Raw genomic sequence first — 26,857 nt, 5'->3', positions numbered from 1 at the left:
ATCAAATAACAATAAGTTACAACTCACCAAGATAAACAGCAATGGCAGTTTTCGACCCTTCTGCTCCTCTGGACAAAACCTTCTCAGGTGGCAAGTTTTACCACCACCTTTAAATTTACGATCACACCAGAATCATCTGACCCTGCTCCAGGTGATGCCATTGTCTTCTTCATTGCGTCACCTGACACTACCATCCCTGATTAGGTAGAAAATAAATAATCAAATTTTATATTATAATTAGGAAAAAGAGGCATTTTTTAAAGTTGAAAGGTAAAAAATATGCCTAGTATCAATACAATTTCATGCAAAAATGGAAAAATTGAATTAATATATCATGTATATGTTGCAGTGGCCGTGTGAAATCCCGTAAACTAATCAAAGTTTATATAGTGAGTGCTATCTAAATTGGCGACTAAAAAGACTTTAATACCGTTCACGTGTAATTTTTTTCGGAATTTACCAATTGGGGTTCATTTTTAAATTATTACTTATTTTGAAATAAATAGTAATAGGTGTTACATTTTTTCTGTGTTCGGACTGATAACATTTTTTTTATGGAATTCGTAAAATTTTTTATTACTTCAGTTTTTTTTAAGTTATGATTTCAAAGCAGGAAAGGTTTTTTTTTCGTTAATGTATTATTTTTTATGTTAATTTTTTAAAAAAATTGTAAATATACTTTTAATTTAATTATAAAAGAATTGTAAATATTTTTTTAATTTAATTATTTAATAAATAAATGTTTTTTTTTACTTTTTTAGTTTTATTTAATATTTTATATATATTTTTTATTAATGTTAAGGAATTTAATTTGTTTTGTAAATGAAAAACAACATAATACATTTAGTAATGACTAATATTATTTTTATTTTTTATATTTTTTTTAATTTGTATTGTTCATTTTATATTAATATATTATATTGTATTTATTTTAACAATTTTTATTATTAAATTATTATCTATTGTTAATATTAAATTCATTTATATAATAAAATTAATATTATTTAATAAATTATAAGTTAATATTAATAACAAACATTTTAATATTTTCGTTTAAATTTTAATCAACTTATATTAATGTATTATGTTGTCTTTTTATGTTTCTCTGTAGTCTTTTTAAATTTAAATATTTTTTATTATTTGTTAATTTATAAAACAAATCAAAACATTAATGAAAAAATATATAAAGTAAAACAATATTAAATAAAATCATATAAAAAATATATAAAAATATTAAATAAAACAAAAAAAAGTACAAAAATTATTAAATAATGAAATTAAAAAATTATTTACAATTTAAAAAAAATAAATTAAAAAAATATTTACAATTGTTTTAAAAACATTAACTTAAAAAGTAAAACATTAACAAAAAAATATTTACTAATTCAAAGTGATAAATATAAAAAAAATATGACTTTAAGGTGGTAAACTAAAAAAAAATTAAAATCATAAAAAAATTTATAATTTCTTTTTAAAAAGTCATAATAAATATTACCACTTCTAACATAAAAATTACAAAATTTATTATGATTTACTGTCTCGTCCTCTCACGATTCAAAAACAACCCTAATTGATATATTTAGAAAAAAAATTACATCCAACTGGTATTAAAACCGACTAAAAAAACACAATTAACCGTAAATTAAAACTGTCAGAATTTGCAAACTAATGTGTTAGTTTTAATTGGACGAAAAGCATTGGATTGAAGTAATTTTGAAAATAACGAAACCTAATTACAGCTTCAAAAAATATGAGGAACTAATTCAGCATTTTAAATAAATTAAGAAATCATTTTAATAATTAAGCCTTGATCGATTTTATTTTTTTTGCATGATTTTGTAATTTTTAATAAATTGTAACTAATTAAAAAGAATATATTTTAAAGAATACGTTAGAAAATATATTTTTTCTCGTTGTCTGAACACTCCTATGACTTGAAAATACCTGATATATCTTTCAGGAATTGAAGCAATACATCCCTTTTTTATGATTACATGTTATGGGATGGACATATCATATCGTTGGGCAATCCATTACGAGAAGTTCATATAGAATTTGGGTAATGAAATTGGGCTCTGAAAAAAAAAATATAGGAGGGGGATGGGGTTAGCTCAAATTGTGAGGGCTTTTTTATCTCAACAAATTTATTTGGAAGGGGATTTTAACCTTGTTTTTAAATTAATGAATTTTTTTCACATAAAAAACCTCATTTTTCTAAATCAGTTACCTATTCTTAAAATAGTCTTATCTCTTGAATAAAAAATAACAAGATGGATAAAAAATAGTAATCTTATGACTTTTAATTTTATTTGAGATTCCAGAACCAATTTTGGCCAAGAACGTTAATATACTAAAACAAAACAAAAAACTCTAATCTATCCTGGATTCCAAGCCATTCCCTCCCAAATTGGGTTACTGTCCTGATATCCAGTGTGTTTAATTTATTGTCCTGCAAGTAGATTAACATTCAATTTCCATTATTGTAAATTAAGCACTTCTTGTTACTTTGACAGCTGCAGCTTAATTTAGCCCCCTCTTCCCAAGGTGCATCTCTGCCACTTTATTCAATTTCACATCTTGTGATCATTCTTGCAATTTGCATAATTCGTCTTCATTGCTTGTGAATAAATGTTGTTGTTTCTACTTATATTTTGAAAGCTTGTTTCCCCAACATTTACTATTTAGTATACAAGTGCACGGCAAGGTATTTGAGTCATTTTAATTTTAAGTTATGTTACTTATGTATAAAAGAGATATGTACGAGCTATATTTTCTGCATTTGTGCTCCCTACAATCAAAATATCTTTTTGAGTTATATAAATTAAGAGGTGTGTATTACATATAACTATCATTTAAAAGGATCCATGAAATATGAAATTTCCTGTTAATTAAGAACACAATTTTTATATATATTGCTTCTCACAGAATAAACGTGGGAACTTATTCTCTATCAAGCACTTGCAGTAATGAACCCCACTTTCTTTATAACTTTAACTTTCAGGATTCAAAGTAACATAACAAGTAACCAAAGAAACCAGTGTGGGAGTGGACAAGCCATAAAGACACTGAAACTGAGCAATTGGCAAATACAACCTATAAAAGAAATTACAAGATAAAAGAATTTGTTAGAAGAAAATAACTTGAGAAAAATAATAATTATTCAAAAAAATGTCAAAACAAATAAATATTTGTTTCAAGTTTTGACTTACCAGCGTGTACTTGAAGTCATTACAGCCATCCCTGCATCAAATGAACAAATAATTGTTTATTTGACTAATCAATCGTATTTAGAAAGGAGACATATTCAAATAATTCCAGGTAACTAAAATATACTTCTTGCAGTGAGGAGCATCCCTATCCAAACGAGCAAGAGTACCAGCAAAAATGGAAACCTGAAATTAAAAGACAAGTTGTCGGAAAAAAGAAAGAAGTTGGATAATATTCAAGGTAGTGGTACTCAATCATAACAATAAATAAACCAAAAATTCATAAAACAACAAACTTATTTCCCAATAGTTTAAAATGTCACTGTGCTATGGGCAATAAAGTTTTATTAACTTAGTGCTTGCATGTTGCATGTTTAGATGTGCTCTCTCGCCATGCAAAAAGAATTTTTTTATTAAAAAAAAAAGTACTTTTCTTATAGTACATTAGTGTCAGCAATAAAATAAACAATTATTTGTTGATTTGAATTCATATTCATAGCGTTCCAATCACAGAATCATTCGAAAACACCAACTACGACTTTGAGTGGTCAAAAACCTCTGCGCTTCTCTCTCAAGTCTCAAAGACACGCTCCCTGAAAACCCTAACATCTACCACTTCTCTGAGATCTCCGCCGCAACCGCCAATTTCTCCGCGCCACGCCTTTCCTCTTCCTCCTGGCGCTGCGTAATTCGTCACCGCGAAGTCGTCGTTTCGCGCCGCGACTTCCGCCGTCAAATTGATATCCCGGAGCTCAGCCGCCGCCTCGCCCTCATCTGCCGGAGTCACCACAGCAGCCTCTTGAAACTCCTCGGCGCGTCGGTCTCTGGCGCCGTCATCTTCCTCGTCAACGAGTTCGTCCCCGGCGCCAGCCTCGCCGACTGCCTCCGCAACCGCCGGAACCCTAGCTTCACCGATCTCAACACGTGGATCTCTCGGATGCAGATCGCGTCCGACGTGGCGCACGGTCTCGATTACATCCACAATTTCTCTGGTTCCGGTTCGGATTCCGGTTCCGGATCAGGATCCGGATTCGTTCACAAGCACATCAAGAGTTCGAGCATTGTTATCACGGAGGAGAATCTGCGCGCGAGAATCTGCCACTTCGGCGTGTCGGGTCTCTGCGGCGAGGCCGTCGCCGGCGACGGCGATCCTTCTGGCGGCCGGACTGTGAGGATCGAGGGGAGGAGAGGCTACATGGCGCCGGAGTTTCAGATCAGCGGCGTCGCGACGAAGAAGAGCGACGTGTACGCTTTCGGAGTGGTGGTTTTGGAGCTGCTGAGCGGGGAAGAGGCGGTGAAGTTCGAATTCAACGACGACGGCGGTTATCGCAGGATTAGCGTGGTGGAGACGGCAAAGATTGCGGCGGAGGAGAACGGCGGCGTGAGGAAGTGGGTGGATACGAGGCTGAGGGATTCATTTCCCGTGAATGTTGCGGAGAGAATGATTCGGGTCGGATTGGAATGTGTCGGGGATGACCCGAATGAGAGACCCGATATGGGTTGGGTTTCTGATGAGGTGTCGAAGTTGTATTTGGATCTCGTTGGCCCCACGGTGACTTCTTTTGGTTGGGTTTGAGGGGTTTTCTTTTCTTTTTATTTGCATTCGCTATGAATTTTGATTGTAAAGAAAGAGAAAAAACTGACTGTGAAAAGAGATTGATGTATAATTTTATACTTTGTATAGTACATGATTGCGGATATGAAGGAAAAGGTGAAGTTTGAAGCACTCAAATCAGCCAATTGGGCTTGAGTGGAATGGAAGGATTCTGTCTTGTGTAGAATTTGGATTTTGAACAAAATAAACATATTTAGTTAAGCAAGCATCCAGTGTATTTGACTGCAACATAGGGCGGTTCACAATTTTGTATCAACATCTAAGGATGTCGTCATCAAGTTTCAGTCAATATGAATTATCAGTTATCGTTGGGATTTTGATATCTTTCCAATCAAGATCAATTATCATTGGTTATTTGATTGCTGTTTTCAGTTGACATTGATTTGTTCTCAGGATAATAAGTCTTCGTTTTCTACTTTCCTTATTATTTTCAGTAGTAATCATCTCATCTATAATGAAATGTCAAGATATGAATAGAGTAATTACAATTATTAACATTCCAAGAGTAAGAATTTCTCTTTCATGTGATTGTACTTGATCTTGCTTATATTTTTAAGCACTTGCGATTTTTTTTTTAAGAGTACCTGCGATCCTACTACGTTCACAAATACAAAAATATTCTTAAAAATAAATTATTTAAAAATTTGATAAACATTTTTATGTAATTATATTATTAAATAAAAATTGATTTTAATAGTGTAAAAACTCTATTTACCTTTCTTCCCCAAAGACCAAAGTCAAAGCCACATACTACGGGCTCTAGAGGGTAATTGCTTCATGCACCAATTTTTTATTTGGTGCACCACCAAAATTTGTAATGTCTCCATCTTACCCTTCTTCCCTTGCTCACTCTCTTCTTCTCTCCATTTCCTCTTCACGGCATCACACCTTCTCACTGCTGTCACTAACCCTTTCTCTCATGCCCTTCCATCAGCAGCAAAGCCTCCTCACCCTTCAGATTCAATATTCAAAGTTATGGTTTCATAACTCTGAATCCCAAATCCAAAGGGTAAAGAGGGTGTGCCGGGGATGAATAGGTGCAGTGGAAGAGATTAGTGGCAGCAGAGAGAAGGCGTGATGCGATCAAGAGGAAGAAGATGGAAAGAAGAAGAGACTGAGCAAAGGGAGAGGGAAAAAGGGTAAGATGGGGTTATATTAAATTTTGGTGGTGCATAAAGCAATTTCTGCTCTAGAGAACGAAAATACAAAGCCTAAAGCTGGTGTCGTAGAAAAGAAGAAAAAAAAAAGCTAAAAAAACTCAGAAAGTAGAAGGTCTGGGCATAACACCACATTACATTGGCTTGGGAGCTATGGCGGCAAGGATGTTGCAGAGGCGATTCATTTCAATCTTCTCAAGACAAACCCATCACCCCATTACTCAAGGCATGTCCTCACCTTCATTCTTTGCCGATACCTTTGCACAGTTTCTTTTGTGTGTGTGTTGTTCAAGTTTTAGTTCCTCTCAATACTAGCTTCTTCAACAAACTACCCCTTTTTTTTATTCACGAATAACCCTTTATTCAATTTTATCATTTTGCCTTAAAAATTTTAATTGAATGCATTGGTAACATGACTGGTTTCTAGTTTCCACTTTACGGAATTGCCTTGGATTTTAATTTCTTTTGGCAATTATTTTATCTGTAGGGCTTCTCATAACTGGTTCTGAAAAGTGCTAGGCTTGTCAAGGATGATGTCTTTTTTTAGGGATTCTTGATAGCTTTAGTATAATACTTTGATTGTTATGGCTTTCTTTGTCATGATTTAGCACTTTTGGATGCATTAACTTCATTTTTTTTCATTTTCTGTTTAACATGAATCTTGATAAAAACCTTTTAGTATTAAATTAAGCAATTAGGATGTTCAGGAAGATATCTTAATAGCAATAAAAGACATGTAAAGCAATACAAAGATGAAGATGTCACTCTGGTGTCAAAAGCAAAAAAATGCTATTCATGAAGGATAATTTCTTCAAAAAAACACATTTTGTAATATTTGGCTGAACGCCTGAACTGGTTGTTGTACTAGTCCTTTTGAACCAGTAAACAGACACTGAACTGCCAAACAAAAGGCATTTCCATTGGGTGGGGAAACCCTCTTTAACAAAAAGTGTTAATGTTGGGAATTAAAGCACCAGATGTTGGATAACAAATAGCTAGGCCTTAGGCATGCTTGCTCTGTTATAGTACCTGTAAAAATTTACCTTTTTATATAGGTTTCCTTAAATTAACTTTCTGTTTCGTTGATGGATTTGGTTCAAAACTCTGGACTTAGGCAATGAAAATTTACTGTTAAACAACTTATAGATTTTATAAACAGATTTTAACACTCGCATCTCCTATAATGCAAAGCAGACAGTGTTTTCAGAATAACAGGAAAGATTAGGTATTGTTAAGTGTTAACTTGAATTGGACTTGCTCTAAGCTCTAAGCAATCTGATGTCTTCCACCTTATCCATTTTGTGGTAAAATATGTTTCTGCTTGGTATTTGCTCGAGTTAAAGCCATTTTTTATCATTGAGTCAGCTAATAACTTAAGTTTATGCATTAAAAAAATGAAGAACTATCTAATTCTCTCTCTCTCTCTTATTTATTCCCTTGTGTGTGAAAGTTTTTCTTATTAATATGTGAATGTTGTATATTGGCAGAATCTTGGTATTCTCCTACCAGTGCAATATTAAACAGTTATGGATTCCATCAACGGGGGGTCATGACCCATACAAATCCAATCAAACCTGTCTGTGAAGATGTAGAGAATAATGAAGCAGACACCTTAAAATCAAGTCCAAACCCAGATGAAGTTGCTACATCTATTAGTGTTAATGAAACCTCTTCTGTAAAGTTTTCTGCCAAGTCCAGTTTGAAGACATCCTCAAGGCATGATCTTGCTATGGTTTTCACCTGCAAGGTCTGTGAAACGAGATCCATTAAGACGGCTTGTCGCGAATCGTATGAGAAAGGTGTAGTGGTGGCAAGATGTGGGGGGTGTAATAACCTTCACCTGATTGCAGATCACCTTGGGTGGTTTGGTGAACCAGGAAGCGTTGAGGACTTCCTGGCTGCTCGTGGAGAAGAAGTGAAAAGAGGTTCAGTTGACACACTGAATCTTACATTGGAAGATTTAGCTGGAAGGAAACCTTGAAAGATAGAATTTGACCAAGTGTATGTTCTGCAATAGGGTGTCACTGAGAGTTTGGAAGTGCAAGGGAGGTAACAATAGTTGGTTTTGTAAACTCGGCTCTTCTGTCTATAATTATGCTAGTAATATTAAAAAGCAACATATTCAATGTACTGTTTGCTTTATCAATTATTTTTGGTGCCTGCCAAAGGAATGTTTTTAGACCATGATACACCTTCATGTGCAAAACTTAGCCAAGAAAGGAATTTATGAAAACATATTATTTGAGTAGAACTGAGATTTTAGTAGGAATAGTTATTTCCTTTGATGCTTAAATGATTAAAACTAGTACTTCGTTTCTAAAAGTTAAATTTATATACTCCATCCCAATTTTCTTTGTTAGACTTGGTTGGTAGTTTGTTTTGAGAAAAAATTTGCGAGACCCATGAAAGAAAATGTTCTAGTAACGGAAGCACAGTTATTGAATCAAATAATTGATATTTTATCAACATGATTCACCATAGTCGATACATATTTAGTCATATGCATACAAAAGACTTTATTAAGAAAGACAAATCTTTCGTAAGTGATGTTTACATTGTGTAGCCTTACTGCATAGTGGTGTAACCTTCATACATACTCTACTTGGTGTCAATGGTCTCTGATATTAACTCGTCTGACGACAAGTTTGTGAATGTTGATCTCTATGCTCACTTGAGCAAATCTACCATGATAAGCAAATAAAGTGTTTGTATCCACCTTAATGGATTTACCAATAACAAAGTTAGTCCCAACTGAAAACTTTTTATCATAGAACACCGCATTTAACCTTGAAAAATGAACTTAAACCAAACTACTACCTATCATGCTTTTGCAATGAATTTTGGTGTCCACATTTTCACTAATAAATAATGATAAAAAAATTATTCAAAGGTTACCACTCATCCTTTCCATCTAGCTTTCAAAGAATCGAACTTAAACATGAATTATCCATGGCCAATGTCATGTAGGTCAAAATCTTGTAGAAGCTTCTACATTGACTTCAACTTTGATAAGTGCCTCTCACCCAGGCTCATGTAGCTCTTAGAAATATTGATCATCCACAATAAGTTTAGGGAGTAAAAGATTACTTTTCTCAAATTCCACTTTCAATAGATTAACCTTATGTTTGGATGAAGAATTTTAAATGTTAATTTAATTGACAGTAATTAAATTTTAATCAATTGTAAATTAACTTGTTTGGGTTATAAATGTTAGACAAGTGACCTCATTATCTTAAGAAGGGGGAATTGAATTAAGATACAAAATTTTGCCTAATTAAAATTTAATTCTCTTTTTGGATTAACAATGCACCCTTAATATGATTATTCAAAGAACAATTCAAAAATAAACTTCTTTAAAGTAAAAGATAAATTGCAATAATTAAAAGAAGTTTAAGGGAAGAAAGAATGTAAACTCAGTTTTTATACTGGTTCGGCCACGTCATGTGCCTATGTCCAGTCCCCAAGCAACCCGCTTGAGATTTCCATTATCTTGTAAAATGTCTTTTACAAAGTCTGAATCGCACAGAGACAACCCTTTCCTTATGTTCAGAAATCCTTACATCTTAAAAGATCGGTCCCTTAATCAATTTCTTTGAATAAGAAAAAGAAGAAGTTTCTCTCTTTAAGAGAAGAATATTACAATTGAAGTTCAATCAAGATTCCTTATTGAATATGCAAGTGTTTGACCAATGAATCTTTTTGAGAGGATAAAATATTTCAGTTCAGAAAAAACTCTCTAAGGAATTTCGTGTCCAAGTCACCTATATATAGGTCTTTGATGGCCATTCAAAAACATTTGAATAGATGTGACTGTTGGGAGTTATTTTTGAATAATTTCTTACTGGTAATCGATTATCAAAATGGTGTAATCGATTACACATTTATTTTTTTAAGAGTTGTGACTCTTCAGACTTGAAATTTGAATTTTAAGTTCTGGTAATCGATTACACACAAGCTGTAATCGATTACAGACTTTGAAATTTAAATTCAAATTTTTAAAGACTTTTATAGAACGTTTAAAACTTATGGTAATTGATTACAAGTTTTGTGTAATCGATTACAGGCTCTTAAAAACAAATTCAAAATTTTAAGAACATTTCAGAAACTACTTTGGCCACTGGTAATCGATTATATCCTCTAGTAATCGATTATCGATTACCAGAGAGTAAATACCATATTTTTGAAATTTCAAAAAACTTTTTGAAAAATGTCCTTTTGCCAAACCTTTTGCATCATCAAATAAAGAATGTTGTCTAAGACTTTAAGGACTAACTTCATCATTTATCTTGAATTTCTGAGTCCTTGACTTGGATTAAACTTAAGAAGCGTTTATCTTATGGCATCATCAAAACTTCATATTAAGTATGCTTCTACAATAAATTTTTGCAAATAATTGAATTTCAAAACAAATGTTTCTCCTAGCATGCTTTGTCTCTCTACCACACATTTCAACCACCAACATTGCAGCACAAATCTCACCACGGAAATCGAATCTTGAAAATTTTAAAACAAATTTCAAGTTATAATGGTAAGGAAGCAGATTCATTCACAGTCACTTCTAGTCATCAATGGAGGTGTTGGCATGGTCAAAGCCCTTGTGGAAATCAATGACATTGACAACGGTGACGATGTAGCAGATGTTCTTCACGGTGCTGATGATTATGCGATGAATGGAACGTTTGTTGAGCGAAAGGTACTACGGTGAAACTCAAGCTTAAATGACTCAACCTCGTCGACCACTAGGCAAACTTGCTTTTCCCCATCATCGCTATCTCCGTCGCACCAATCAACCACTAAGTTACTAAAAAAATGAAAGGGATAAAATGATAAAAGATGAGGTTGGGGATGACGAGATAGAGAATGAGAAATTTTTTATATCCACCATTTTGGGGGGATTTTAATTCCCTAATCTTAACAAGAGATAAAATATTTGGGGAATTCTTCAAATTCTCCTATTAAACATCCAAATGGAATATTTTAATTAACAATAATTGAAATACCCAAAAAAATACATTACGTACCTTAATTGATTCATCCAAACACAAGATTAAAATAAATATACTTTGATTGCTCCTTGGTCATAAGGGAAAATCACTTTGGTTTCAAGCATTTACTAATAGCATGTTTGGAGGTGGCAAGGAGAGGTGAGACAAAATCAAATTTCAATTTGATAATAAATGCGAAGTAACACTATTATTTTGAAACACTTTTTACATAATTTTAAAGTAATCACCATGATTTTAAAGGTATGCAAACATGATATAAAAGTATTGATAGGTCTCCATCACTCAAATAATATCAAACATTTAATTTCTCATTAACATTTGAAAATCACATTTACTGAAAATGCAGTTTGGATTAAAGAAAAATAGATTTTATGGAAGTATAATAGGAAAAACACATAAGTATATATTAAAAGTGCAGTAGTTTAACTCAACTTTAATAATAAAAAATAGAAATCGAAACAAACTGAAATAAAAAAGTGAATTTTTCAGCATTTTTCATTTTAATGATTTTTTTTTTTTTACCACATGTGAATCAAACAAATCAAAATTACATGGTTATACTTATGCATATTATTATACCAAAACCAAAATATTTAAATATATTTTTAATCATTATAAAGTACACACTTTTAAAATTTTGATTTCAGTAAAAAAATCATTTTTAGTTATTATATGTTTATATTTTTTTAATTTTATCCTTATAATTTATTTTGTTGAATTTTAGTTTTTATAAGTTTTTATTTTTTAATTTTGATCCCTCTAAATTTGTATTATTTTTTAAATTTTAGTCTGATCAACATAACTCACAAAAATTAAAAATTAAAAAATAAAAATTCCAAAGTAACTACAATAAAAAAAAACACAAACTTACATAACTAAAAATAAAGGAAAAAAACATACAGGATCAAAATTTGAATAATCACTGGAAAAAAACATGTATAAGCCAAACCAAAATGTTTGCAAAGAACCCCCTCCCCCTTTGTTTATTAATCTAATATAATTATTCGAAAAAAGAAAAACCTTGCGGCGGTGTAAGAGACAGAGATATAGAGTAAACAAAAACGAAAGGCAAAGTGAGTACGAGAAATGGCATGTCGCTCTGTTCTTTCATCTTCTCCTCACATAACGAACTCCATGGCCATCAAGGAGGGTGTCCTCTCCTTCGCACCCAACCCTCCTCTGCTTCTTCGTCTCCCGAAAGCCGTTACCTTTCTCTCCTTTTCTGCTTCCACTAAACCCCCCACTAAGTCTTTTCAAGGTTTTCAAACTTTTCTATTTTGTTTTTGAGATTTCTTTTTTATTTATACTTTTTGGATTTTTGTAATTCCAGTTATCTGTTCTGTTTCATGTGTTCATATTGGTGGAATTGCCACTTGCTGCTGTTGGCGTGTTACATTGGTTGAGCCTAACCCAGTAACGTTATTTTGTTTTTTGGTGTGCCCTGTCCTTAACTTGATATGTTATCCCTTTTGTTGGTCTAGTTAAGGAGTGTGGATATTGATTTTTTTTATCTGTGAGAATCGAAAACAATGTCAAGATTAACTCACGCATCCTACTCATTCAACTGATAACAAGTTAATAGAAATTGATAAAGAGAAGATATAGAATGGGAAAATAAATGTTTTAGTGATTTTTCTGATCATCTTTTTGTGCAGGATTCTCATTTCTCTTTATTTTTAATTAAAGGGTTAGGTTCAGTATCATTTTACAGTTACATAACTAGCTTATAGCCCACCATAAATTGGGTCTAACTGTGTACTGTTGGTGTCTGAATGATGATATAAATTATAGTTTTTCTTTAAATTTGAGATTGCATCATGTTTAGTACTAGGCTGCTAGTTTTTCTTAGGCAATTTGTGCTTTTTTTTTATAGGCGGAAATTTGTGCTTTTGAGTTTTGAGACGTCTTTTGAGTTTTTGATAACACTTTTTTTTTATGGTTATTACCTTTTTTAATTGTCAGTGAGATCAGTTGCTGGTACTACAGAAGCTGCATCGGGGTTTGATGAGATGATTTCTGGGACTAAGAGGAAGTATTACATGCTTGGTGGGAAAGGGGGAGTAGGGAAGACAAGTTGTGCTGCTTCGCTTGCTGTTAAATTTGCCAATAATGGACACCCCACTCTCGTGGTTTCCACCGATCCAGCGCATTCTTTGAGTGATTCTTTTGCTCAGGTTAATTACATGTGTAGCCTTATAGTTCTGATGATGCTTGCATGGTGGATTATGCTCTGTGTAACACAAGTTTTGCAAATTGTACTCTAGGATTTGACTGGGGGTGCATTGGTGCCAGTGGAAGGACCTGATTATCCACTTTTTGCTCTTGAAGTAAGTTGGCATTTCTGTATAATAGATTGGCTGATATTTAGCATCCGGTTTTCTTGATGACATGATTGGTATTTTTTGAGATTGTGTGTGTAGTATTTAATATAATACCACTCTCCACTTATTTAAGTTTGTAGTTCCTTACTTCATTTACAGATTAACCCTGAGAAGTTTAGGGAAGAGTTTCAAAATGCCGCCCAGAAAAAGGGTGGAACCGGAGTCAAAGACTTCATGGATGGCATGGGCCTTGGAATGATTGCAGATCAGGTAAAGATTTATTGAGATGTTATCATCATTTCTTGTTATGTATATCTTCCTTTAAAGTAAGTTTTCTATCAGAACTACAATTCTATATGCTATCAACCTGCTACAATATTGGCACTAACACATCCTCTTTGATAGCCAGATTAACCTAGAAGAACTTATTAAGTTGGACTTTAAGCACTAAAGCATGAAGGAAAAGAGAAAAAGTTTGTTACACACAGAGGGTTAGGATCTGATAGCATTGTAAATCAAAATCAATCATAATATCATTGATAACTTTAGTTAGATTGATTATGTAACAAACTCCACTGCTCGATTGAAAGAATGCATCATGCTCATGAAGTTCACGTCAACCAAGCTTTTTTCTACTCCACAAATTCATGTTGAAACTAATATATAATATTCTGTTCAAATAAATTAAAAATTTACCACTCAATTGCATGCTTTTAGGCTTTTGGCCATTTAAATTTATGAAATTTCGTTATGTAAGATTTAGGGCTTAGGGTAATTGGTTCTGCTTCGTTATAAGCTTGCTTCTCTAAGATGAGTTGTTACATGTTTTGGTTGCAATAGTTGGGAGAACTAAAACTGGGAGAATTACTGGATTCACCTCCTCCTGGACTGGATGAAGCTATTGCGATCTCCAAGGCATGCATTTTATGTACTGTGATTAATTATTTCATTGCTAATTTTTCAAGTAATAATCCCTTTTTGCTCTCCTAACAATTAAAAGCCTCTTGTCAGGTTATACAATTTCTCGAATCACAGGAATATAGCATGTTTACTCGAATAGTATTTGATACAGCACCTACGGTGAGCAAAAAGATGATAGTTATATATTTCAGATCACCTTTGTTTTTTAGCATTTCATAGGATTTATGCATGTTACTTAACAGGGTCACACATTACGATTATTGTCCTTACCCGATTTCTTGGATGCATCCATTGGGAAGATACTGAAGGTAAGACTGCTAATTTTAATAGTAAGACCCCCGCTCCGCCCACACACACACACCAAAAAAAAAACTGATCTTTATATTTGACATCTGTCAAGGAGCCGAATGAATAAATTGTTGAAACCCTAGTGCACTAAAGCAGAGTAATGGAGCAGAGAGGTCTACGGGATTCGAATAACAATGGTTTTCAAGAGTGGCCATTGCAGCCGCAATAGTGACTTTCACACACTATAGCCTTCTAAAACCCATTTTTACCCATGAAATAGTTTTTTGGATTTTTTTTGGGGGGGGTCAAAATATTCCACAAAAAGTTACCTCTGTTTTGACCTTTGTTCCTTCACACATCATAGGACAATTTTTTTTCCTGGGTTCCATTCTTTCTTCTCCCTATAGACTTCCCAATTCACTTTCTGCTAACTCTTATCTAAGTTGTTATATTTTTTTCCCTATAAATTTCGCCATCATCTTTCATTTGTTGACTTCATTCCGATGTTCTTATTTTTCCTATATTGATGGTGATTGTGTGTAAACTGTGACTTATTATTTATAATGAATTTCTGTAACTGGGTAAAAATGCCTGATTCATGATGAGATTTCATCAAAAGTTCGGTGACAGTTTACCAAAGAGCTTATTCGTACAATGTCTCACATGTACTTAATCATATTTAATCTCCCTTCCACTAAGTGAACAGTCAGGACAGGATAAGACTTAAGAGCACATACAGACTATCTCTTCCTCCCAACCCCCCATCCCAAATTCTTTTTCCAAGTTCCAAGCTTGGAATGATCGTTGTAAGTTATAGTCATTGATACCAATTATTCTGCTGCAGCTAAGACAAAAGATAGCTTCTGCTACCTCAGCAATTAAATCCGTATTTGGGCAAGAAGAAACCCGACAGAATGCTGTAAGATTTATACCTGTAGTCACTGTTGCGTTTAGTTTCATCTTAATATGTTCACCATTTGTTATATCATTTATTGTGCAGGCTGATAAATTGGAGAAACTCAGGGAGAGGATGATAAAAGTGCGTGAACTCTTTCGTGATACTGATTCAACCGAATTTGTCATTGTTACAATCCCCACGGTATGACTTATAACTGGTGCATATAACGATATATTGGTGAATTGACTTATAATTTAGTGTCACCAACCCTACCAAGAAGGACTTTGGCTTTAAGGTTTAAATGCAATCAGGTGTGGAAAGGAAATGATCATTTCATAGGGAATGCCATTTGCCTCCAATTTGAGGGAACTATCCTTCTATTCCATGAATGGTTTATTTAATTTAATTATCATTATAACGTGTGTCTTTCAGTGAAATTGTGTCCCACCTGCCATGTCCACTGATGCTGGGGGGGGGGTGGGGGGGGGTTAAGTTTTTCCTATTTAAAGAATTGAAATTCTGAAGTGGAAGACTTGTGTGCTGGAGAAAAGCTCTGGGGTTTCAAGTACAAAAAGAATAAGACTTTGAGGGGAATCAAAATTTTATAAATAACAAAGGTGATAAAGGAAACCATACTAAATTATAGGGGTTTGGTTTTTTCCTTTTGACAAGAAGTAAAGAAGCGAGAGAAAAAAGGAAAGAAAGAAGTGTACTGCTGAGCTGGGCATTTATAGCTACTCTTTTGCTCAGTGATTTCCTGTGTAAATGGAAGTGAAGCTAATCTTATTGCCTGATCTACTTTCACTTTAAGAATCGACTACCACTTTTAATTAAAAAAGAAAAGAAAAGGATACACTAAATCAGTTTAACTTTTGACAGAACAAAATACCATCATTTGATTAATGTAGCTAACCTCGTCTAATGGGAAAAGGCTTTTGTTGTTGGTGTAGTTTAAATACGTATTTCTTAATCATTTATATTGTGCCGTTACTCCCTCAGGTGATGGCAGTTAGTGAATCATCTAGATTGAGTGCTTCCTTGAAGAAGGAAAATGTTCCTGTGAAGAGACTTATTGTCAACCAGATTCTTCCACCGTCTACATCTGATTGCAAGTTTTGTGCTATGAAAAGAAAGGTACTTTAATTGTTTTCTCTTTAATTGATATGTAACAGAACTGATAGCTGAGCATACCAAAGAAGAACTTGAAGGAGAAGGGGAAGAAAAACTCTTGTGTCTTGTACGTTATGTTCATTTTTATTTAAAGAGCTAAAACTTGCAATACCATGAACAAACTTTTTTCAGGATCAAATGCGTGCTCTTGATATAGTTCAGAATGATCCAGAACTCTCCAGTTTATCAATGATCCAGGCACCACTCGTAGATGTTGAGATAAGAGGTGTTCCAGCTCTCAAATTTCTTGGTGACATTATTTGGAAATGATTTACACAGTTACTCAAGCAATGATTAGGTAATATGTTCTTTGAAGTATTTCATTGATAGTGCTAATTTAAGTATGATTGCTCTTTTAAACTTTACTATATTACTGTTTAAGATTTTAAGTCTTTGGTTAACAAGTTATAATTATAGTTATAGTATTTTTAGAGTCCGATCATATATGGTTTATAGTTATACTGAAATTAGAATTTCTTCTTTTCTTCTAATATTGTTAGGTTAAATTTAGTAATTTGCTGAAGTTGGCAGTTGAAACCATAGACACATGGCATGATATCAGGGCTCATCAGATTTTGTATGATGAAGTTTTGGAGCACTTGAGATGTTCAGATTCTGGTACTGGCAGTTCTTAAAGAGACACTGGCTTCCAATATTCACACGCTAGAGTTTCAAAACACCAGAAAGCTTTTTTGGTTTTTCACATTATAAATATTGTTATTGTAAATTTATTTCTCCAGTAATTGTATCTGCACTTTTTATTTTTTTTGTTCTAATCCCCTTATTTAAGCCTTTTTTTTTTGTTGGGGGCTGTAATGGTCTTTATGTTTTGAAGTGTTGACTGAGATATTCTTGACGCACACATGAAACATATAAGAAAAGTTATATTTCAAATGTTGATTATCATCAACAAATATATTTTAGTAGTTGAGTTTGAATAATCTAAATAACTCAATATTGAGGAGAAATGTTCAGAAGACCAAAACAATAACTGTGAAGAACTAGACATAAATTACAATGGTCATAAATTGAGGCCAAAATCAGATAATATAAAAGGATCCGAATGGCTCAAACGCCATTCAAACCTAATTGATATAAGGCACGTAAGCTATATTTAAATATTAAAAATAATACAATCATTCCGATGTCTCATGCTGTTGCTGCAGTACTTTTAGACTTCTTTCTTGGTTCTAATCGTCAATTAAGTACTAAAATTAATAGCAATGAAAAATAAATTTACTAGAATGAAAGAAAATAACCACTAAATATGGCCATGCAACAATGACATGACTAATTGATCACATCTAAAATGTATAAAGGCCAATAACCAGTATCAGCCCCAAAAAAATTATCAGACATTCTTCAAATCATGAGAATCCTAATGAAATTCCTATAAGTGGTCATGCTGGCCTCTCCAATTTGTACAACTCAGATTTGTAAGACGTATAATTTGGTAGCCTGAAGTTTGGCCTTTACTTCTTTCGGAAGGTGACCATACAGAAAAATGCTATAGCCCGGCAAATTACACCCATTAGAATGAGGATAGATATGCACAAACTCCAATCGTGAAGATTATAGCCAGTTTTCAAAAGTGAACCACAACGAGTTATGAGCCACACTCCCTGATACCTGCAGTATAAAAGAAATTAACAGCATTTCAATGCCCATCTATCATTCCTTATTCTTGCACTTTTAAATTTTTGTATGCTTTACAATAATGTTGATCATTTTCTACAGATGTATGAAAACCTCAAAATACTTCATAACCTTATTTGATGCAAACAATAGTCCATGCTTCTTATTATTCTCTTTGATTTCTCATATCATTTAATAGCAATATGTTCAACCCTCAATGTGGTCAACAATTCATTATTTGCTGAAATTTGGGCCGTAAAACTACTCCTACCTGGTACCCTTCTATTGGAAATTTGGAAGTAGGGGTGCTACACTAAGTGAATAGGAATGTGCGTTTACATTATATTTTCTGATCAGTAAAATTCATCCCACAAAAAATCAAATTTATATCAAAGGCATGAATATGATGGTCCAAAATTTTCAAGAGAAATTGCCATTTGTAAGTGAAAAGAGCCCTTTATCAACCTTATGTGACATGGACATATATACTGAAGTTCACAACCACTAGTTACTACTCTATGCTGAAATTTCTAGATGGAATTGTTAAGGATTGAACTCTTGACCAAATACCCTATCAAATGGCTACTTAGGCTGAAAACTATGGCCGCAAGGGAAAATGGTAAGATACAATCTGAATAGCCAAATTATCAACGCTCCAAAAGAGGGAGTGAAAACCTTGTATTATAGCCAAACCCTCAATTACCATCACTTGAATTGGAAGTTCCGATATGTGACGAAATTTTAAACTTCTAGGATTAGGAAAATCATAAAAAGTAGCTTAATTCTAATCAAGACCAATTTAGATCTCAAATAAGACAAAAAAAAAAAAAACTAATAGCCAGATCCATAACTGCAAAAGGATCATAAATAAATAGTCTGATAATTTAGTGATTAAAGGTTGTGTAAACTTAGGATTCTAAATGCTTAGTTCCAATTTGAAGACTGCCATGAACTACAGGGAAAGGAGTAATTTATCTAGCCCTAATACCTTTTGCAAGCAAAAACCTTTTTCTTACTATATGCAATTATGCATTAATAACAGCATCAAATTCCAATAAAGCCAAACATATCAAAGTAGTTTTTTCTTCAAGCTATTTAGTAATTTAATATATTAATCATCCTGAACAGTTTACCTTTCAGCATTTGCAACAACTAAGGCTTGTAAAGCCCACTTAGAGTAGCATAAATTAGCTATATTCTTCAAAACTTTACTATCTTTTGGTTGTGTTGCAATGAGAGTCAAAACAACTGGCAGAAGTACTGACCACTGCAATAAAACAAAATAGAGGAGAAATAGAAACATAATGATGAGTAAATTTGAATTGTGGGGCTGCTAAATGTTTTATGGTCAGCTTCTAATACTTACCAGCTGGGCTGCACCAGGTTCAAAAAATATGGACAATGCATATGCTATGCCAGTGACACAGTATACAAGACAAAGCAGCACAACATAATTATCTGCAAAAGTTGATCTCGGATTGGTGAAGAAATAGAACATAGAAAGATACACCACAGGCTTGATCAGTGTATTAAAATGATCAATTGTGTCTTTAGAGAGGAAATAAGCCAAGCTGCTCATGCCAGAATCACTCTCCCTCCAATAGTGTAATTTATCCAGAGAAAATGATCTCAAGGCCGCTATTTTGCACAGAAGAGCTGAAATTAACAACAATAGATAAGAATAAAGCATTGCTCACATGAATGCTAGGTAGTTGGTACATTATTTAGTGATATTTATGTGACTTACATACACCAATCACCGTATGGGTGTACCCAGCTGCACCAAATGTTTGGTCACTTGATTTGGAAAGTGATCCTAAGCAGGCTCCAGCAAGTAACAAAATAAGATAATCAATGGCTTGGATCCTAGCTTCTCGTAGTCGCTGCTTCCCAACCCTGGAATAACATTATCATATAGTAAGTACCAGCAACTATCAAAAGAAAATGCAACGACAAATTGAGAAGACATGTGCTTTATTAAAAGTTATACGGTACTCTTTCTCCTATGAAGAAACACAGCACTAAATGGAGCATGAGAAGAAAAGTAATGATGACATTTAGCAAATATTCTGTGGCACAATTAGCAGGGGTAAGTTCCACTTTGGTGAAGCAGCAAGTATAAGGGAATTGACCCTCATATGAGCAGACAAAAAGGTTTTATTTGTATTTTTCCTTCTTTATACTTCCCTTATAACACACAGAACCTTGGACTATGGTTAAGTCATAAAAAGAAATGTAATTATTGAATCTCCAGCATTAACAAAATCCAGTTTGTGCCATGCTTTCAAAGTGGACATAAAGATGCAATGAGGAAAAATTAGACCTCCAAGTTGGCAAAAAATTGAGGTCATTAGATGGTTTACCGTATAAGAAAGTACTTGTATTGCTTGAAAACACCAGGAGTTTCCCGGTTAGATAAATCCTTGGATTTAAAAAAATTGAGTCTTATCTTCTCCCTCTTCAGTTCCACATTGTTTCTCATATCTTGCCATAATTCTCCAGCAAAGGTTTTTCCGACATGACCAGATCCATTGGAATCTATTTCATTTGCTGAATTTACACTCTGGGACATATCAAATTGAACTGCATTCTGCCTCATATCAAGAGGTATTGGATATCCATTATGAAGCATCCATCTTACCGGAAGCTCTTTATAACTGAGTCCTGAGCCCCCTCCAGGGGTTGTTATGCCCTCCAAAATGTCAATGAAGTAATCAGGAGGATTAATCCGCTCCGGAACATTGATCCCCACGCCTGAAAAGTATTCTTCAACTTTCTTGGCAGATCCATGATAGACAGTAAGACCACCTTTTCCCAGAAGTATCAGGTCATCAAACATCTTGAACAAAGCATAGCTGAAGCAGAAAGTTACAATCATGAATAAATTAAAGGGAAACTAATTTTACTGTTAACAAATCCCAATTAAAAGTGATATAATTCAAGTTATGAATATAAAACACCCTAGTTGTGATACAGAGGTAGCCATATAACACGCTTAAAGGATACATCACCAATTTTGAAGTATTTGTGCTTTAAAGCCTGTGAAAATGATACATATTATGAATAAAATAAAATTCTAATTCAGTAAATGGTAGCTGGAAAGAAAAAAACAATGACTTATTAGGTAAGCAATATCTCAATGATGCAACATGGGATTAAAATTCACCTGGGTTGGTGAACCACCATGCAAATGTTAACTCCCTCAAGAGCTTCGCGTCTTAGTGCTCTAAGAAGGAGCTGAGATGATGCACTGTCCAAGCCAGATGTGGGTTCATCCAAGATCAAGAGTGAAGGTTCCATAACCATTTCCAACCCAACATTTACACGTTTCCTTTGGCCTCCAGAGATCCCTCTTTTTTCCACAGTTCCAACCAAGGCATTGCGCACAGATTGAAGCCCTAAGAATTCAATAACTCTTTCAACAACTAGAACTTTTTCTGGTTTTGACAAGTCAGCAGATAGCCTTTGACAAAAGTTCATTTGAATTAGCACATATACAAACGCACAAAAACTGCCATAAACAATATCTTATGTACAAGTAATAGAAAACAAGCAAGGAAAAGCCAAAAGAAAACTCATAACATTTTAGAATATATTGCAATTAAAATGTTCAACGATGTAAAATACCTGCACTGTGCACTGAACCAGAGATTCTCTTCCACTGTCAGATTTCCATGAACTACATCATCTTGTGGCACAAAGCCAGTAATTTTCTTAAAGGAGTGGATTGATTCATTCCTTCCATTTATAAGAATTGAACCAGTGACCAAGCATCCCAATGCTTTTCCGGCTAGAGCTGAAAGAAATGTTGTCTTGCCAGCCCCTGATGGACCCATGACAGCAGTGATGCGGCCAGGTTTAATTTTCCCAGTAACATATCTCAATATATGTTTGTTTTGAGCTTTCAATGTAAGAGTCAGGTCCTTGAAAGAAATCTCCATTAAAGGCCTTTTCCTTTTATCAGTGTTTGTAGCCATTTTAATTACCCCCGAGAAGGTAAGCTTCTTGTTTTCTTTTTGTTGAGCCTTCTCTTTTTCAAGTTGAGAATATGCATACTTAAAAATTTGGCTATGAGTATGTGGTTGTTTTCCCTTTGGCACATTTTCTCTAACACCTGTATCTCTAGTTTCTATTTCTGTATGAAGGTTGTCATTTATATCTGGATCATTTTCAATTTCGTGTATCATCAGCATTAGACTGCTGGGTTCTTTTCCCTTTTCCTTTGTTGCCATAGATGAAGTTGCAACCATGCTTGAAGTTGTAGGTCGTGAATGTGATAACAATTCAACACCCACTTCAGAAGTTGCTTGATTCAAAATTTTAACTTTTTCCAGATTTGCAGCATCCTTCTTGAAGGTGCGTGATAGTTGAGCTTGCAACCCCATTGCACCCTTCTTAGTGGCATCTTTTGCAAATCGCCATCTTTGGCGTGCATTTGCAGTCTTCCTTGCACTTCTAGCTGCTGCTTCTCTAGATTTGGCCACTCTTCTTTCCCTAGTAGTTAGAACTTGGTCAGAACAATTGTAAATAATGAGTAGCAAAGTACTCAAAGCAGCCTGCATAAGCAGTTAAAGAGCGTTAATTTCTACCAATATGGTATCTGTGTGTGTGTGAACATGTATGTCAATTATGTTTCTATATGTGACATGGTACAAAGAATTGACCATGATTCATAAACAGACACTGATATTAATACCCAAAATAACTGATAAATTCCCATAACAATGAAATTCCAATCAGTGCAACTATATCCCATTGTTTCAATTCCATGCTCTAACGTTCAGGTTCAGAAATAACCACTTACAATGAGCATAATTCCATATGCATGCATATTTTGGGTTGCGGTGTTTGAATTACATGAACTCAACTTGAAGCATCCTACAAGATAATCAGTAAATGGTCATATGTACTCTGCATATATACAGCCAGAAATTGATTAGTAAATATGAGACCTAAACAGAGATCTACTGCTGCATGAATTCACAATTCATGATATCTTACTTTTCTCAGATGTGGAGCCCATCCTGCAGTAATGCCTGAAATTTCAAGAGAAAATGTTAAGAAACTTCCCAATAATGAAACAATATAACAAGTATACTAAGAAATTAACTAAATTTGTCATCTTTTGGCCGGCTAGGTAAAGGTATCACTGCAACTATGTAAGACTATTTCCTCTAAAAGCTTTGAACACTTCATATTGCTTTTTGAATATTATAAATCCTATTATTAATATTTCTAATCCTCAAATGAAGACGGAGTTGAATGCTTTCCATGCTGCAGTGCCAAGATATAAAATGCGTCTATTTTTTCGTTCAATACTTTGTTTATTAAGTATGAGGAGAATATTATAGTCTTGGGAGCAAAATAATACCCACTACTGCAGGGAATTCTTTTTGTGGTTGTTGGACAATATGATCCAGCTGAGCAAAATATCTCACTACTGCTACTAACGTCGGCCCAAACATTTGCTCCACCACAGGTATGGTTTGTCTGCATTGGAGGCAGCTGATAAAGATATCTGCAGAAATATATTTGTCCATTAATTTCACAACACCATGCAGGCAACAACTCAAGGAAAAACTAACAGATCATTGGGCCAGAATTAGAACTCACGGTTCGCATACGCCAGTTGTTTTATTGAGTGTAGCAAGAGGGCAATAGGAACCTAGAGGGCATGCTTCAAGAACAATAAGACAGAATAGAAGCATCAGAGACAGTTTTTGAGATACATCTAGACAATCACTAGCGTTATTACAATTGATACCAATATGCTTCAATGATATAGACTCTTCATCACAGAAGCTGCATATCATACACACACTAGCACAAGATATATTTCCAAAGATATGAATTACACAGAAATGTAAATTCTTCAATATCTATTCAAAACTTCTTTATTGAATCTTTACAACTAAAAAGTATTAAACAGCTTGAAGATGCTTAAAAGTTGAATAAAAATTGGTATAGAAGCTATTTGCAGTCATCTGTAGTGAAAAAGTGATTGTAAAGAATCTTATTCATTATACTTACGTATCATGCATGTAATCCCATGAGGACAAAAGAAGCCTTCACAACAGGCTTGACAATTCAAAGTTCTTGCGGGTATCTCCTTTGAATTTTTGAGGTCAACCTTCTGGCTTGAGGGAACACTACAGGCCCATCCCGGCTCACAACCGGGGACCCATGAGGTTAAATTGCAGTTCTTGTTAGGCTTTAAATAATTGGCACTTACAGATTTCTCCAACAAACTATTTAAGAAAAACTTCACTTCTGCTGCTGTACACAAACGTTTTGCAATATCTCCTGTTAAATCACCAGAATCCAAAGCATAAGAAGAGTTGTCTCATTAGACAAACAGATTTCCGGTAGTATATAACAGAAATTCAAATGTTGCTCGTTTCCCTCATCCATTCACCTCAGTTGTAGCAAGAAACACTTTTTCTTTTTTCTCTAGTCCTCATTTTTATTTTTACAGGATGATGAAATGAAAAATAGTGGTCAAAATAGGAGAATACAAACAAGTCACTAATATAAAAGATGGTGTATAGAATAACGAGGAACCTTCTGTTAACTGTGAACAATGTAGTCCCAGCATAAACATATTCATGAATTCCATGTTTGTCTTGTACTATTATCCCTAATCAAGATCAAAATAAAGTGTACTAATTTTCCCTTTCAAGTTACATCCATATTAGTTATAATACATCCATAATTTTCATCCTCAAAGGCCAATAAGCATGTAGTATGTTTCAAAAATTTCTGTTTCCTTAGATCTGCGAACATGCTCATTCAGATTTTCTAGCTAAATCATGAACATGTTGGGTTGGCTGCTCGGAAACAGAATAAGGAAAATGAAAGAAATGATAGAAAAAAAAGGTGTATTTTCTTACCTCTAGTCTTCTTAATGCAAGACGCCAAGAAGCCCAAATCAGATGAAAAATTAAATGCTTGATTCCAATCAGCATCCCTGTAATTTAAGTGTGAAATAAGTACTATCTTCCATTGATTTCCATTAATTATCACGAAATTCATCTCTCTCTATTCTTTTTCAACCCTCGTTAAAATAAATAAATAAAAATATAAATTTTAAACAGTTGAAGCAGAATAACTTCATATGATTCACTTCAACATCAACTGCATTTCTCACTAACAACATCTCCATCAACATCAAATATAAACTTAACGAAACTATTTTTGAGTTTTAAGCTTTCCTCTACTAGTAAACCAACTTATTCCATACACTTAAAAACATTGATTTTAAGTTCTAACCATCATGACAATGAGCATCCTGCATCCAAATGCCAACAATCACACGTATATTTTTAAATTGCAGTTGCGGTGAGTTAGAAAAACTTTTACATTGCGGACAACTGCGAAAAAATGCGGCCATGATGTGGTTGCAGACCCATATTTAAAACTTACTGATCTACTTGTCCAACCTTATAATTAAACTGTCTAATGTCTATGCATTCCCACCCCAGCTCAGAAGGTTGCCAAAGTGACCAAACAGATGGAAAAAAATGCATATAATTAAATAATAAAAAAAAAGCAAAGAAACTCACGGATCTTTGACACAGAAAGTAGACTCTTTGCTAATTTCCTGACTGAGAATTGATGTCAAGTTGGAGATTTGACTATAGACAAGCTGAGTAAGGAGAGGAAGAACAGCAGGGCTATCAATCTGATCATAGTCATTCACTTGTTGGCACTGTAACTGTATCATCCCAAGGAACAAGCTCAATACCACAATAATGTGCACCCTCAAATGCATTGGGTTTGTGCTCCACCTACACATATTGTGATGTTGGAGTGACCACAAACGTTGAAAATGAATGCAACAGAGGTTTTTGAGTCTCTAAAACAAAAGGGTTTTGAGCTTCTGCTTCGGGGAATAATGGCATGATATGGGAACATAGCAATAGAAAAGATAAAAAAATGAGAAGTGAAGTAGAAGTGGTGGGACCCGCCAAAAGGGACAGTCGTGACACCACGTTCGAACGAGGTTACGTGTAAACTGTTGAATGCATCGACAAGACAAGTACTACTATTTTTTGTTGTACAAAAATAGAAGGTCATTCCGTTAACTTAGCCACTGATTATGCTGATACATGGTTCACCCAACATTTTAAGTTTTTTTCTTCGTACTCAATGAGGCTCTTCGCTATGCGAAGGTATGGGGAAGAGATGTTGTACGCAGCCTTACCCTTGCATATGCAAAGAGGCTGTTTTCGGATTCGAACCCATGACCAACAAGTCACGCACAACTTTACCACTGCACCAAGTAAATGGGTAAAAATGTCTTTCACTCAAGTTAATTCATATAAGTCGTACGGATATTAATCATGTTAAATAATACTGATCATATTAATCCATATGAGTCATACGGATCAACATGATCCATATGACTCGTACGGATCAAGTTCATTCATAAAAATTATACGAATCAAATTTATCTGTATGTTTAAATTATACTTACGGATTATATAAACTTACATACCTTTAACACATGATCATTTTAAAATTAATAAAAAATAGCACAAACAATAAAACTGATCCACCTAGCAACACCCTTTAACCAAAAGTCTTCGTTAACATACATGTTATAATTTCAAACTTTGAAGCAATCTAGTTTTACTTCTC

At 34.0% G+C, this 26,857-nt stretch overlaps 4 protein-coding genes across 6 annotated transcripts; 3 read left to right on the top strand and 1 right to left on the bottom strand.

Annotated features, from left to right (window-relative positions):
• Nucleotides 1-41: 41 nt before the first annotated feature.
• Nucleotides 42-5,139, top strand: LOC114371805 (lysM domain receptor-like kinase 3). Its single transcript, XM_028329136.1, has 2 exons — nt 42-87; nt 3,752-5,139. The coding sequence occupies exons 1-2, from the start codon at nt 42-44 to the stop codon at nt 4,780-4,782; spliced, it is 1,077 nt and encodes a 358-aa protein (XP_028184937.1). The 3' UTR covers nt 4,783-5,139.
• A 904-nt stretch (nt 5,140-6,043) lies between these two features.
• LOC114370148 (DNL-type zinc finger protein-like) lies at nt 6,044-8,229 on the top strand. The gene is made up of 2 exons (XM_028327433.1): nt 6,044-6,204; nt 7,466-8,229. Exons 1-2 carry the CDS (start codon nt 6,132-6,134, stop codon nt 7,957-7,959), a joined length of 567 nt encoding a protein of 188 aa, XP_028183234.1. The 5' UTR covers nt 6,044-6,131; the 3' UTR covers nt 7,960-8,229.
• Nucleotides 8,230-11,992: 3,763 nt separating this feature from the next.
• Nucleotides 11,993-17,498, top strand: LOC114371255 (ATPase ARSA1-like). 3 transcript variants are annotated; one of them, XM_028328721.1, is made up of 12 exons: nt 11,993-12,242; nt 12,947-13,158; nt 13,249-13,311; nt 13,465-13,575; nt 14,146-14,220; nt 14,317-14,385; nt 14,469-14,534; nt 15,359-15,433; nt 15,515-15,553; nt 16,412-16,546; nt 16,715-16,880; nt 17,083-17,498. In XM_028328721.1, exons 1-11 carry the CDS (start codon nt 12,071-12,073, stop codon nt 16,850-16,852), a joined length of 1,155 nt encoding a protein of 384 aa, XP_028184522.1. In that variant the 5' UTR covers nt 11,993-12,070; the 3' UTR covers nt 16,853-16,880; nt 17,083-17,498. The 3 variants fall into 3 exon arrangements, with proteins under 3 accessions (XP_028184522.1, XP_028184521.1, XP_028184520.1); XM_028328720.1 differs by having other exon boundaries at nt 15,515-15,613; nt 17,107-17,498; XM_028328719.1 differs by having other exon boundaries at nt 11,994-12,242; nt 15,515-15,613.
• A 134-nt stretch (nt 17,499-17,632) lies between these two features.
• Nucleotides 17,633-26,132, bottom strand: LOC114371254 (ABC transporter G family member 24-like). Its single transcript, XM_028328717.1, has 14 exons — nt 25,780-26,132; nt 25,108-25,184; nt 24,248-24,520; nt 23,831-23,894; nt 23,589-23,735; nt 23,219-23,253; nt 23,022-23,095; nt 21,845-22,773; nt 21,384-21,680; nt 20,581-21,072; nt 19,965-20,113; nt 19,584-19,873; nt 19,351-19,484; nt 17,633-18,211 (listed from the first exon to the last, which is right to left on the bottom strand). The coding sequence occupies exons 1-14, from the start codon at nt 26,010-26,012 to the stop codon at nt 18,055-18,057; spliced, it is 3,351 nt and encodes a 1,116-aa protein (XP_028184518.1). The 5' UTR covers nt 26,013-26,132; the 3' UTR covers nt 17,633-18,054.
• Nucleotides 26,133-26,857: the final 725 nt, after the last annotated feature.

The sequence above is a fragment of the Glycine soja genome, chromosome 10 (genome assembly GCF_004193775.1).
Source record: "Glycine soja cultivar W05 chromosome 10, ASM419377v2, whole genome shotgun sequence".
NCBI lineage: Eukaryota > Viridiplantae > Streptophyta > Magnoliopsida > Fabales > Fabaceae > Glycine > Glycine soja.
The sequence above is the reverse complement of the archived record's forward strand: the minus strand, read 5'-3'. Positions and strand labels throughout refer to the sequence as shown.